Raw genomic sequence first — 13,248 nt, forward strand, 5'->3', positions numbered from 1 at the left:
ATATTTAACCACATGAACCGTCAATACTTAATAAACGTGACCTTTCACTATGCACTTAGTCTGCTCTTCTTTCCCTCTACAGCAAAGCTTTTCGCCGAAAATATGGCTAAAGTTCTCAGAATATGGACGTTAGAAAAAAGCTTTCTATCACTCAAAGATTTGGAGGACCCCCTGTAGTAACTCTGAGGACCCCCTATGGGTCCCGGACCCCCTGTTGAAGACCCCTGGTATAAGTAATTGTTAAAAGACTATGTGCTTTGGCAACATTTGCTGAATTTCATCCCAATAAAGCCTATTGAATTGAATTGATAATATAACATTAATATCAAAAGATTCATCTAAAAACTAAATGCTAGGTTTTCTATAAAACCTTGAACAGTGAATTTCCCATAGTGATAAATAAGCTAAATAAGGTTGCACACAGACTTACGACGAAAGTCCCAAATTGTTACTTTTCACGCAGGATTCAAATTCAGCTGGTCTTTAGCGTTGCTGAGCCGTGACTGGCAAAGCAGCGTCAGCCCAGTGTTGAAGTCGCTGAGCTGTGAATGGCATAGCACTTTCAGCTGAGTGTTACCGGCTGCGTCCGCCGAGGCATTTCTTTTCCCCCTGAGCACGGCGGTTTGTTTTGAATAGTTTTCAATGGGAGCGCTGCGTATTGACACTGTGTGCTAAAGGCGCTGAGAGTGTATTCTGCGCTTTCACGTCAGGCGCCTTAAAGGAGTCATCCAGACCAAAACACATATAGGGTTAAATCTGTCTTTTATCATACCCCTTTATACCTGCTTTATTCCATTTTTTTCATAGCTGCCCCTGTTGCTAGATTTCGGCTGCCCCTGTTGCTAGATTTCGCAGGCCCTCTCATAACTAACAGAGTGTATAGCCTTTATACTAGTGCGGTTATTTCTTCAGCTTCAAAGTTAGTATTTTTTTATTGGATTGTGTTTACACAACATCCTGAGACCAACCAAACCGCTGTTTTGACCTCACAGGCACCCTTACTTGTCAAACCGACCCCTCCCTCCCCTCCCTTTCTAGCCTCTCCTCTCCCTGCTCTGGTGCAGAGCAGAAGCCGTTAGACAAGTAAGGGTGCCTGTGAGGTCAAAACAGCGGTTTGGTTGGTCTCAGGACGTTGTGTAAACACAATCCAATAAAAAAATACTAACTTTGAAGCTGAAGAAATAACCGCACTAGTATAAAGGCTATACACTCTGCTAGTTATGAGAGGGCCCGCAAAATCTAGCAACAGGGGCATCGAAATCTAACAAAACGGGCAGCTATGAAAAAAATCGACTAAAGCAGGTATAAAGGGGTATGATAAAAGGCAGATTTAACCCTATATGTGTTTTGGTCTGGATGACTCCTTTAATCAGGGCGAGAAAAAAAACACTAATTCAAGGCTTTGTGGGGTGTGTAATTGACAGAAACTAAGTCTGTTTTTAATTGTTTGAGCTGAGTGCTGTGTGCATGTGGCAACGCAAGCTGCACTGTCTAGACACAAGACAGACAGACAGACAAAAAACAGACAGAGAGACCAGGGACGTGCAGAGAATGTTAGAGAGGCAGGGGCTGACATTTCTAAAAAGGGCCCTTTGGTGAACATCTCAAAAATAGCAGACCTCCAAGCTCACAACGCGTTGCAGCGCGACACGTTGTGAGCTTGGAGGTCGGCTATTTTCGAAGCTTGATTTCTACACAGAGGGGGCAATTCTTTCAACACGAGATGCTGCATTCAAGTTCAGGAGAGTTTGGACAAGGCAGATCTCTTGAATGCTGCCTTCAGGTACGGCATGGAAAGAGGGCATTTGCATTTCTTTCACCATAGTAAAAACTGCATTCATGGTCTGGAGAGGGCACTTTTTACAGACTGATAAAAGGGCAGGGGCTCAAGCCCCCTTTGATGTCTATGTGTGCACACATGCCTGAGACAGACAGACAGACAGACAGACAGACAGACAGTCTTACCTTCTGTACGACAGTCCTGGAGGAAGTGAAGTGGGCCAGGATGGCCTCCACTGCCACGCTGACCGCACTGACAAGAGCTGGAGGAGGGACACAGAACCACGGGTTTAACTTAACAACCAGCACCGCCTTCACTTACAATCCTGTGGTCTTCAAACATCTTTATTCCCCCCAGTGTGGTATGCATTACTATGGACAGACCCCCGGAACTCTGACAACAAATTCTGATGTTGTCTTAGCCATAGTCTTTTGAATAACACACATTTGGTTTTAGTCCTATTTAGTCACGTGAAATGTTTTAGTCTTATAGTCTAGACTTACAGTCGACTAAATATTAGTCTTTTAGTCTTAGTCATACCAGTGTTCATTTTGATAGCAAATTCTGATTTAGTCTTAGTCATAGTCTTTTGAATAGCACACCATTTAGTTTTAGTCCTATTTTAGTCATCTGATTTTCTTTTAGTCTAAAGGGCTTTGCAGACAAGCGCGATTTTTCGCACGAAAAAAACTGACGTTTTTCTTTTTCTTTTTTTAAGAAACCAATGATTCTTTCTCTATGACCGCATGCACGCCTGCATGCGACAAGTGGCTGCGGCAGTGCGTTTTTTTCCCCCGATCGAACCCAGTTCGATTTGTGCGTCTTTTGGCAAGCGGTAAAAACTCATTGACTCCTTTTATGACTCCTTTTCGGATCCGCAGTGAGGATTCCGCACAGCCTTGCACACCAAATCCAATGAGTTTTAACAAACGGAAAAAAACGCCAACGGGCCAGTGTGCAAAGCCCTTTAGTCTGTCTCAGTCTTTTAGTTTCAGTCAACAAAATTAACGGGGTCCATTTGGTTCCATTCGTATTCTCTCAGAGTTACAGGACATGCTTGTAAAGGTTGTTCCTAACTAACAATTATTTAGCTGAGGACCCCCTGGAACCCCCTCAAAGACCCCCACTTTGAGAACCACTGAGTTCCACCAGAACCCAGGGCACATTGCGTCACGCCCCTGTCCTACCTTTCTTGTCCTGCAGAGGGCAGTGTGAGGACATCAGACCTCTCATAGGACCATGCAGCACATCTTCTTCTCCCATCCAGGAAGTCCCTCCCCTCTGTGCGGAGCCGGCGAATGAGACGCTACGGACGGCTGTGATTGACAGCGAGACAGGAGTTAACATACCAAGTAGGCAGCGCATAGGATTGACACACAGAAATAACTCAATCTATGCAGACAGAAAAAGCCATAACTAAATATTGGTGATATTAGTAGTACTGTAGATGATCAAAATCACTGTAAATAAGCAATGGTGCGAAGGGATTATCTATATATATATATGTCATAGTATATTAGAGAAACAGCACATTCGAGACGCGGAGCACTCGTGGTGCGGCACGGGGCGGAGCAAGCGGTCGCCACAACAACGTACTCCAGGCGGTGCGCCGCTCTATTGTCCACGACACTGCGAGCGGCTACCGAAGCCCCCCTGTATCCACGAAGCCCAAACGAGTTACGAGGCCCCCCTGGGTCCACGAAGCCCCAAGCGGCGCGAAGGCCAGCGGACCTTGGTCCTGCTCTTCGCCCCCGAGCGCCGCAGGCGCGAGTGGCCGCGAAGAGCGGGCCAGGGCCGCGCGGCCGGCGGAGAGCCGCGCGAGTTACGAAGCCGTGGTGAATGCAATCGTTATATTTATGCCCAGGCCGTAAGGCCTGGGCAAGCGCACGTTAAACGCCCTGTCCAAGTGACTACAATGGAGCTAATGGCTAGGCTAGGCTAGGCTAGGCTAGGCTAGGCTAGTAAATAAAGAGTAAACACTTCCGGTCTGCGGCGAGTTCAAAGCGTGACGTAACTCTCTTATATACACTCTGGTGAATGGCAGAGCAGTGGCTGACGTCGCCATCTGGTGGTGATTAGTGTGTGGTGAACGTCAAAACGAGTGCTCCTTGACAACTTTTACTGGTTTCTTGAACATACTGTAACATATATATATATATATATATCCACGGGTTTCCAACGCCCCATAGTGCATTGCGCAGACATCTGTACCGAGCTTCCGGCGCCGATTTACAAGCTCACAACGGGTTGCATCTGCGACGGGACGTGAGCTTGTATGTCTGCTGTTAAACCCGGAAGTTTGGTCCCGATTTTCTCCAGTAAACTCCCGCGGAAACTTGTGTATATATATATATATATATATAATATATATATAATATATATATATATATATATATATATATATATATATATATATATAAAATAATCCGCCGAACTGATAATACCCAATTACTGACATCCCCTCTAACTGTATTTTACCACGAATTGCATAATTGTACTTTCTGTACAGTTTGCAATTGGTTTAAGTATTACATCAATTTAAAAAAAAAAAAAAAAACACACAACACAATAGACTTGGAGAGGCCTCTCTTCAGAATCTAGGTCTAGGACATAGGATTTAAAGGAGTAGTTCACCCCCAAAATGACTTTTTTTTTTCTATTGATAACTCACGCCATGGAGACTTGAGTTCAATAATATCTTTTGGTTTTTGGCACATTTTGTCTTAGGAATGCGACAAATACAAAAAAAGTATTATTGAAGTATTATCTCCATGGCATGAGTAATCAATAGGGGGAAAAAAAGTCATTTTGGGAGTGAACTACTCCTTTAATGAATACAGAAATGCTAAAATAAAATCTTTTTTTTTTCATGTGTAGCACATCATTGGTAAAGACACAAGTTTCACGGAGAAAAACATCCTTAGCAAAGCTGCTATGGGGATGACCTCTGTCTGTGTTAGCGTTAGCAAAAGAATACAACTAAAACACATCTAGTATTTTCCAGTTGTGAACCATGTCTAATCAACACTACACTGTTTCACTAATTATTAACAGAATAATTAATGAACGGAGCTGTTGATTGGTTGGACCTTCATGGTTCATGATTGAACAATACCGAATGAACACTCAAACTAGTGAAAATAGACGATCTACAAGCACACAACGCCTCGCACCACGAGGTGTTGTGTGCTTGTAGATCTGATATTTTTTTAGTTCCTGTCCATCTGCAGGGAAGGAAGACTTCTCACTGTTACACGCACACACACGCACGCACGCACGCACACACACGTGCGGCCACACCAACACCACGTGCACACACACACACACACGTGCACACATTCACACACACACACACACACACACACACACACACACACACACACACACATCACGTGTGCACACGTAATTCGCGCAGACACACATGCACTCACCGCATGGTGCATGCACACGCACGCACACACACACACGCACACAGACACTCACGCGGGATGCAGGGCAAGGGGAAAGGGGTTGTGTGACAATCGATGGGCGGGGGACACGTGTGCAGAGGTCAAGTGTCACACACACACACACACACACACACACACACACACACACACACACACACACACACACACACACACACACACACACACACACACACACCGTACTCTGAACCACGCCGCTTGACTTCCATATAAATCGATTTATATAAACCAGTTATATAAATGCTAGCATTTATACAGTTCGCGTGAGCAGTGCAGTTAGTTTGCTTTGACCAGCCTAATGTAACGAAATTGCCGCTACGCTGCCGAAATACAAATGTAAAAAAAACCTGACCGTGGACAATGGAATGAGACGATTCTTGCATGAAATGCATAAGTGGCCGTTTCAACAGAACATGCAACACAACATTAAGGACGGCTAAAGACAGACAGACAGACAGACAGACGGACGGATGGTTCAGACTGACAGATAAGAAGGATGGATAGACGGATAGACAGGTAGACGGACAGGCACACAGGCAGAGAGACAAACAAGGCAGACAGACAGACAGATAGATAGATAGATGGACAGACGGACGGACGGACGGACGCATGGACAGACGGACAGACAGACAGACCATAAAGCAAGCTTTATTAAGAACAGAAAGAGAGAGTGACACACGAAGAGAAGAGAATTAAGAGAACCCAGCAAGCACGGTCAGGACCTGGACCAATCAGTGACGTCTCGATTGGGGCCAGATCACAGCCCACATGGGGATGATCTTGACGTCATATGGACTTTTTTGTTTGACAGGATTTATGTTGGTTGAAATCAGGTGATATTCTAGGCCAGATAAATATCATAACTAGTTAGATAACGGTAAGTCCCAGAATATAACCTTATAATTATGCTCATATTTCAACTAGCATTACAAACAATAACAATAATCCTGTCAAACAAAAAAGTCCATATGACGTCTGGTAATGATGTCAAGATCATCCCCATATATGGGCTGTGAGCTGGCCCCAATCGAGACGTCACTGATTGGTCCAGGTCCTGACCGTGATTGCTGGGAAGAGAAGAGAAGAGAAGAGAAGAGAAGAGAAGAGAAGAGAAGAGAAGAAGTCTTACTCAGGGCACGTGGCTGTGGAGTGGTAGCAGCAACAGCAGCAGTAGTAGTAGTAGTAGTGGTGGCCTGGCAGAGGTTTTTGGGGGGGCGGGGCGGTGGGGGCGGCGGGTAGAGGTACGGGTAGTAGAGGGGGGCGGCCAGGGCGGGGAGGGTGTGCGACCGGGGGAAGAGCGGCGAGCCCAGCCGCGAGCCCTCGGCGCCGGGCGGCGGCGCGCCGGAGCGGAGCGGCGGAGACAGCGCCCCGATGGGGGAGAGGCGGGGCGGCGCGCCCCGGTGCAACGGGCAGCTCTTGGGGTGGTACAGGTAGCAGGTGGGCAGAGGCGGCAGCGCCTTGGAGGCCCTGGAGGACGCCTGGCGCCCGGGGTCGCCGTCCGCCGCGGGCGCGTACAGGGAGTCGGCGGCGGAGAAGGACAACACGGCGTCTACGTTCTTGTAAGGGGTGGAGCTGCCGGGCGACGGCGGGGCGACGGCGGCTCTGGCCGGCGACGGCGGCTCGTCGAGGTACAGCGAGTCGAAGTGACTGAGGGACTCGGACAGGAAGCCGTAGTCGAACTCCGAAGCGTCCGCTTCGGAGTCGTCGCCTCCTCCTCCCCAGCCGTCCCGGCCGACGATAGCGTCGCGGGACGGCACTGGGTCGTAGCCCCTCCCCCCGTCGCGGCCCGCGCCGCTCTCTCCCACGTGGGTCGGGGGTCGAGGGGCGGGGAGGTCGACGGGGTGGGAGCGGGGGTCGCGGCGACCCCGGGCGGAGTGGAGGAAGTACGGGGACGAGAGGGACGGCGGGAGAGGGGAGGAGGCCGCTGCTTATCGGGAACGCGGGATAAGGTTAAAAGCCACGGTTTGGGTGGGGGAGGGGCGGGGCGGGGGGAGGTCGTGGGCGTACGAGCGCGGCGGGGTGAGGGGGAGAGAGAGAGACAGAGTAGAGGACGAAACGTTGACGATGACAAGGATGGGGATGGGAGAGAGAGAGAGAGAGAAGGAATAAATGTAAATAAATAAATGGGAAGGAGAGAGAGAAAGAGAGATGGAGAGAATGTTAGTGTCCGTTGGGAGAAGAATGCACACACCCACCATGACTCATCGTGTCATAAACATGCAGAGAAATGCAGAGATTTAAACACCATGTCAACACATATACACACATACACACACAGATGAGTTATGATCCATAAGGCGCCCTACACACAGCTGTGTGAAACATCTTCTCCGTATCGTCTCCGTATAATGCATGATGCTGCTGGTAGTGTTCGAGAGCAGTGGTTCTCAACCTGTGGCTCAGGACCCCCAGGGGGGTCCCCAAATTATTTTGGGGGGTCCCCAGATGGTTAACTTAATGTGCAACACTGTTTTATCACGCCGTACTAATGCATTGTCAATGGAAGGTTGTTTGGTGTTTTGCCGTTGCCGTGTCTCTTGGCCAAAAGACAGCCTGTGGTTGAGCTAGAGACACGGCAACAAACAAAAAACCAAACAACCTTCCATTGACAATGCATTAGTACGGCACCCCCAGTAGCCATTCTCAGACGATACGGAGAAGATGTTTCACGCATATGTGGGAGTCCAGCCTGAGAATAACAATACCACTGTTTGAGACTGTCTCATATTAATGGGCAGTAATAATAAACAAAATGGAGATACTGTGTATACAGTACTGTAACACTGTTGGTCCACAGCACCTCCGCTGGCAATATCACAGTACAGCAAGACTTTTGTTATCAAATCAAATCAACCTTTATTTATATAGCACATTTACAACAGCAAAGCTGACCAAAGTGCTGAACATGGTTAAAAACATCACAAAAAATGAAGCAAAATTGTTGTCACGTGCAATTTAACAACAGTGCAACTTGAGAGCACTTGATTCATGCCTCAAGTGCTGATGAAAATACCTTTTGACCATATATTACATATAAATACACTTAAATACACTAGAAATACATTTTTTTAACTAAAAACAATAAGAAACAGAGGTATTGAAAAAATAACTACATGAAAAAAGCTAATTCAATCTGAATCCAGAAGTACATGGGCCCGGCAAGACAGTTCATTCCACAAAACAAAACAGTTTCTTTCTCCGACTCAGGCTGAGGCTGGTCCTCCGTTTTTGATTAATTCACTGTCATCATACAAATCTAATTAAAAATGACTTCTTCAAAGCTAAGGCATTGTGACAAAGCCATTATAATCCATTTGCTGCCGGTAGCAAACTGATGCTAGAGGACAGCTGTTACAATTCCAAACATGACCTGCTTTAATTCCGTCAGTCTATATTAGTAGCTTAATGACTAGTATTAAAGTGTATTTTTTTATGTCCAATGTATTTGTATTTAGGTTCATGAAGTTAACATGAGTATATAACTAAATGAGTTTGAAATTAAATCAAAATGTTACATTTCAAGATTCCAATAACAAAAAAAATAGGATTCCAATTCAAAAGAAGAAAAAATAGCCGATCTACAAGCTCAAAACGCATCGCAGCGCGATGCGTTTTGAGTGTGTAGATCTGCTATTTTTGCTTCTTTTGTATGAGATAGTAGAATGACAAAGTAGGACGTAGCAATATGCAATGTGGCCCTCTGGAGTGAAGGTGGAGATATAGCGGCCCTCGCCATCATCAAAGTTGCCCATCCCTGATGTATAGGAATGCATGCAGCTCCTCTGTGGTTGTGAGGCCTGTGTCAGTCTCGGGCTGGTCTACGCATAGGTCCATCTTCTCTTCTCTCCCATGAGGCAATGGGCTGGTCTATGCATAGGTCCATCTTCTCTTCTCTCCCATGAGGCACTGGGCTGGTCTATGCATAGGTCCATCTTCTCTTCTCCCCCATGAGGCAATGGGCTGGTCTATGTCCATCTTCTCTTCTCTCCCATGAGGCAATGGGCTGGTCTATGCATAGGTCCATCTTCTCTTCTCTCCCATGAGGCAATGGGCTGGTCTATGCATAGGTCCATCTTCTCTTCTCCCCCATGAGGCACTGGGCTGGTCTATGCATAGGTCCATCTTCTCTTCTCCCCCATGAGGCACTGGGCTGGTCTATGCATAGGTCCATCTTCTCTTCTCCTCCATGAGGCACTGGGCTGGTCTATGTCCATCTTCTCTTCTCTCCCATGAGGCAATGGGCTGGTCTATGCATAGGTCCATCTTCTCTTCTCTCCCATGAGGCAATGGGCTGGTCTATGCATAGGTCCATCTTCTCTTCTCCCCCATGAGGCACTGGGCTGGTCTATGCATAGGTCCATCTTCTCTTCTCCCCCATGAGGCACTGGGCTGGTCTATGCATAGGTCCATCTTCTCTTCTCCTCCATGAGGCACTGGGCTGGTCTACGCATAGGTCCATCTTCTCTTCTCCCCCATGAGGCACTGGGCTGGTCTACGCATAGGTCCATCTTCTCTTCTCCCCCATGAGGCACTAGGCCCTGCTTGGCCTCCCACAGTAGAGTATAAAGTCGTTGTCGGGTGGAAACCGTTCGTCTTGGATTTAGCATTTTAAAAATGATTTAAAATAGTGAAAATAGCAGATCTACAAGCACACAACGCGGCGTTTTTGTAATTTTTTGGATAATATTTGAGGTTTTTCAGAAAACTTAGGTCAGGCCTAAATGGGTTAAGAACCCCCCTATTTTGATATCCATACAGACCCCATTTGACAGGGTTAGGGTCCTACATCTATAACATCTGTAACATCCTCATTGTTTATTTAACTCTTAGACAGGGGTGAGATGCCGTGGGCTCGGTTGGGCTCGGCGACCCCAGACTTATTTAGCTGCACGCGCACGTCACAAATTTAGAGGGGCACCACTTCTAAAATCTATATCACACCACCGCTCTTAGAGTGTCTGTTTGGTTCCATTTGTACACTCTTCTAAAGAGTTACAGACCAAAAGGGATCCATTTGGAACCCCCATGGTGTAGTCAATCAGCCAACAAGCTCATGATGTCGCACACAGTGACACAGCAAGCTTCAGACAACACTCCTTGATCTTCTGTGTGCTGTCTGCCAGCGTGCCGTCGCAAAGGTCAACATTCCATACAACACATCAAGGGTGGCATCGGTGGTGATATTATGCCAGCGCCTTGGTTTTTCCCGTGTTGAGAATTAGTACTACTGTATCTTCAGATCCTCATCCTCTACTGACAATAACAGGGTTTCTCCACTGTCTCTGAGACCAACACTGTTGTGTGTAGTCGTTGCAGTTTTATTTTGTTTTGGTCCAGTTGTTGAAAGTCCTGGAGGCACTCGTCCGATTCTTGCGCGGCACCAGGGTGAAGCCCATCTCGTCCTCTCAGCGCCGCGATGACACTTTCCAGCGTGTAGCACGATGATGACGACGAGGTCGATGCAAGAGGGTCGTCCTGTGGCGGTACCCCTGCCAACATGTCCAACAGCTCCAATACAACACCCCGGACGGTCTAAGAGCAGAGGGCCTCTAAAAGCCCCTTTTCGACCGCAGCTTTAGCACCACACCACACAACACTACACCACTCCACACCACACCACATAAAAAAGATAAAAAAGATCTACCTTTTCCATTACACAAAAGTACCGATAAACAAATTGATCCTTTTAACTGTGATTATAATACACTATACATTATTTTAATGTATTACAACTATGATAATTATAATACACTATATTAGATTATAACTGTGATTATAACACAATAGATGTTATCATGTATTACAACTATATCCTGGTGGTCTAAGTAAGTAATTGAGTGATCGGTCGTTATGAAATGTTTGGCCTAGCTCAGACCTACTCTGGAGTGGATACTTTTTAGTACCACCTTTAGTACCACTTTCACACCACTCTACCCAGGTCCTTGTAGTGGAAAACCTGTCATAAGTGGGCGGCGTGGAGTGGTGTGGTGTTGGGCCAAAAAGGGAAAGAGGGGCTTATGGGACAGATAGAGAGGCATGAGGCTGACTGGGCCGTGCGTCAGGCACAGAGAACTAGACACTATGACACAATGTAGTCTGAGCGTTTCAGGCAAAAATCGTGCACTTTATGAAAGAAGCATGAAATGTAGCACACAGTTAGAACATGCCATATGGAACATGGAACCATATTGGCTATAGGGGCATCGCAGATTTGTCTTGAGAAACTTGTGGGAGCCAATCAAAGTTGGGCTCTCATAGACTTTACTATACAGTACAATAATACAAAAAATAAATATGCTTTAAGTAGCATGTGAGGGGTCAAACTAGGTGTTTTTCGGGATTCTGAATCCAATGCAAGCATTTGTTTTGCACGAAAAACATTCCTTTCCGAGAACAAAACTATGAAAAGTGATGACTCATCACTAAACCATAGTTTTATAGGGTTCGCTTTTAGCCCAAGGAATGTTTTTCCTGCAAAACAAATGTTTGCATTGGATTCAGAATCCCGAAAAACACCTAGTTTGACCCCTAACATGCTACTTAAAGCATATTTATTTTTTGTATTATTTTACTCTATAGTAAAGTCTATGAGTGCCCAACTTTGATTGGCCCCCACAAGTTTCCCAAGACAAATCTGCGATGCCCCTATAGCCAAAAATGTTCCATATGGCATGTTCTAACTGTGTGCCAAATTTCATGCTTCTTTCATAAAGTGGACGATTCCATCAAAATACTGCCCGAAACGCCTGGACTAATGGGAGCTGACCCAGGGAAAAGCCAGGAAAAACAATAAGCACACCACCTATGTGGATGCACTGTGGCACGACAGCTTAGCTAACAACACTGTAGAGCTCAAGACCCTGATGTTAGATAGGAGAGAACAGCGGGCAGCGATCCGGGAGTCCCAAGTTGGTGTTGGCTAGACCGCACTCTCGCATCGCATCGCGTCATCGTACTCTTTAGGAGCTAAATCTCCTTTGGTTCTGGAACTTTATGCCTTTATTCCTGTTTACACTTTAATATACAATCTTTTCGTTTTGTTGTTACTCCTAGTTGTATCGCTTTTTCTTTATCTCTCTTGTGTTTGATAACTGCGGTACTGCCGTGACAAGAACTGCATTTCCCTGGGGGTCCCGACGTCTATCTATCTATACAGTGGTGCAGCCGGGTGTAATGACCCTGACCCGTGTGTGTAGGACGCATACACATTGTATTATACTAGAAGTTCGCGGCCCTTTGGGCCGCTCACGTCTAGAGATCGCGCCCGCTTCGCGGGCGCTCACAGCTAAATTGCAGCAGTGTTCAGTCCTTTCACACTGCCAGAGAAACATAAGCATATACAGTACCAGTAAGACTCCCTAATCGGGAGATAAGCGACCGTAGGTGGCTTATCTCCACAAATAGGGCAAAAATGTGATCCATGTTGATGACATGAGTGTAGACATGCTGTGTAGTGATATTCGTGATTTTAGGGCAAAAACTGTAGGAGCAGTGTCCAAAAATGTGTTTTAAAAATCGGCCTGAAGGTGGCGCTAGAATAGGGCCATGTGAGAAATGAGGGGTGGGGTCTCCGCGTTGCCTTGGCGGACGAATAGGTACCGGCCCCGGCTCTCCCGGACGCTCCTAGCCCGAGTTACGGCATTTTATGTGCGCTGCAGTGGCAGGGGGTCCTCCACTGGGGGCGCCACCACTTTTGCATCCGTTCTGGAGCACCAGGAGTCGGTGGTCCCCGGGAATTCCCCGTGAGCAGCCCCGTTGGGGTGGTCATTTGGTCATTTTTGCACATTTGGTCATTTTTTACATCTGGGGGTCCCCCAGGGACCCCCAGGTCCCTGGGGCTCCGGGGGTCCTTGGAGGTTGTAGTTTGGCAGGCAAGGAGTGTGTGTGTAAAATCTGGCATGGATCGGGTCAACGGGTGCGGAGATATAAGCAGGGAAAAAGTGTGACGTGTGACGGACTCACTGACTGACTCACTGACTCACAGACATCCTGTGGAGGTTT

General features: G+C 46.8%; 1 protein-coding gene across 1 annotated transcript in view; it reads right to left on the bottom strand.

The window, feature by feature from the left end:
- The window catches only part of rusc1 (RUN and SH3 domain containing 1), a gene marked incomplete at its 5' end in the record, with an annotated part of 41,662 nt that extends 30,916 nt beyond the window's left edge, over positions 1 to 10,746 (bottom strand). Inside the window, 4 exons of the mRNA XM_080739901.1 lie at positions 1,966 to 2,042; positions 2,968 to 3,096; positions 6,377 to 7,171; positions 10,629 to 10,746. Coding sequence (XP_080596027.1) covers positions 1,966 to 2,042; positions 2,968 to 3,096; positions 6,377 to 7,171; positions 10,629 to 10,746 — 1,119 coding nt within the window. The remainder of the gene's footprint in view (positions 1 to 1,965; positions 2,043 to 2,967; positions 3,097 to 6,376; positions 7,172 to 10,628) is intronic.
- Positions 10,747 to 13,248: the final 2,502 nt, after the last annotated feature.

The sequence above is a fragment of the Nannobrachium achirus genome, assembly GCF_963921795.1.
Source record: "Nannobrachium achirus genome assembly, chromosome: 2".
In the NCBI taxonomy this organism is placed as follows: Eukaryota; Metazoa; Chordata; class Actinopteri; order Myctophiformes; family Myctophidae; genus Nannobrachium; species Nannobrachium achirus.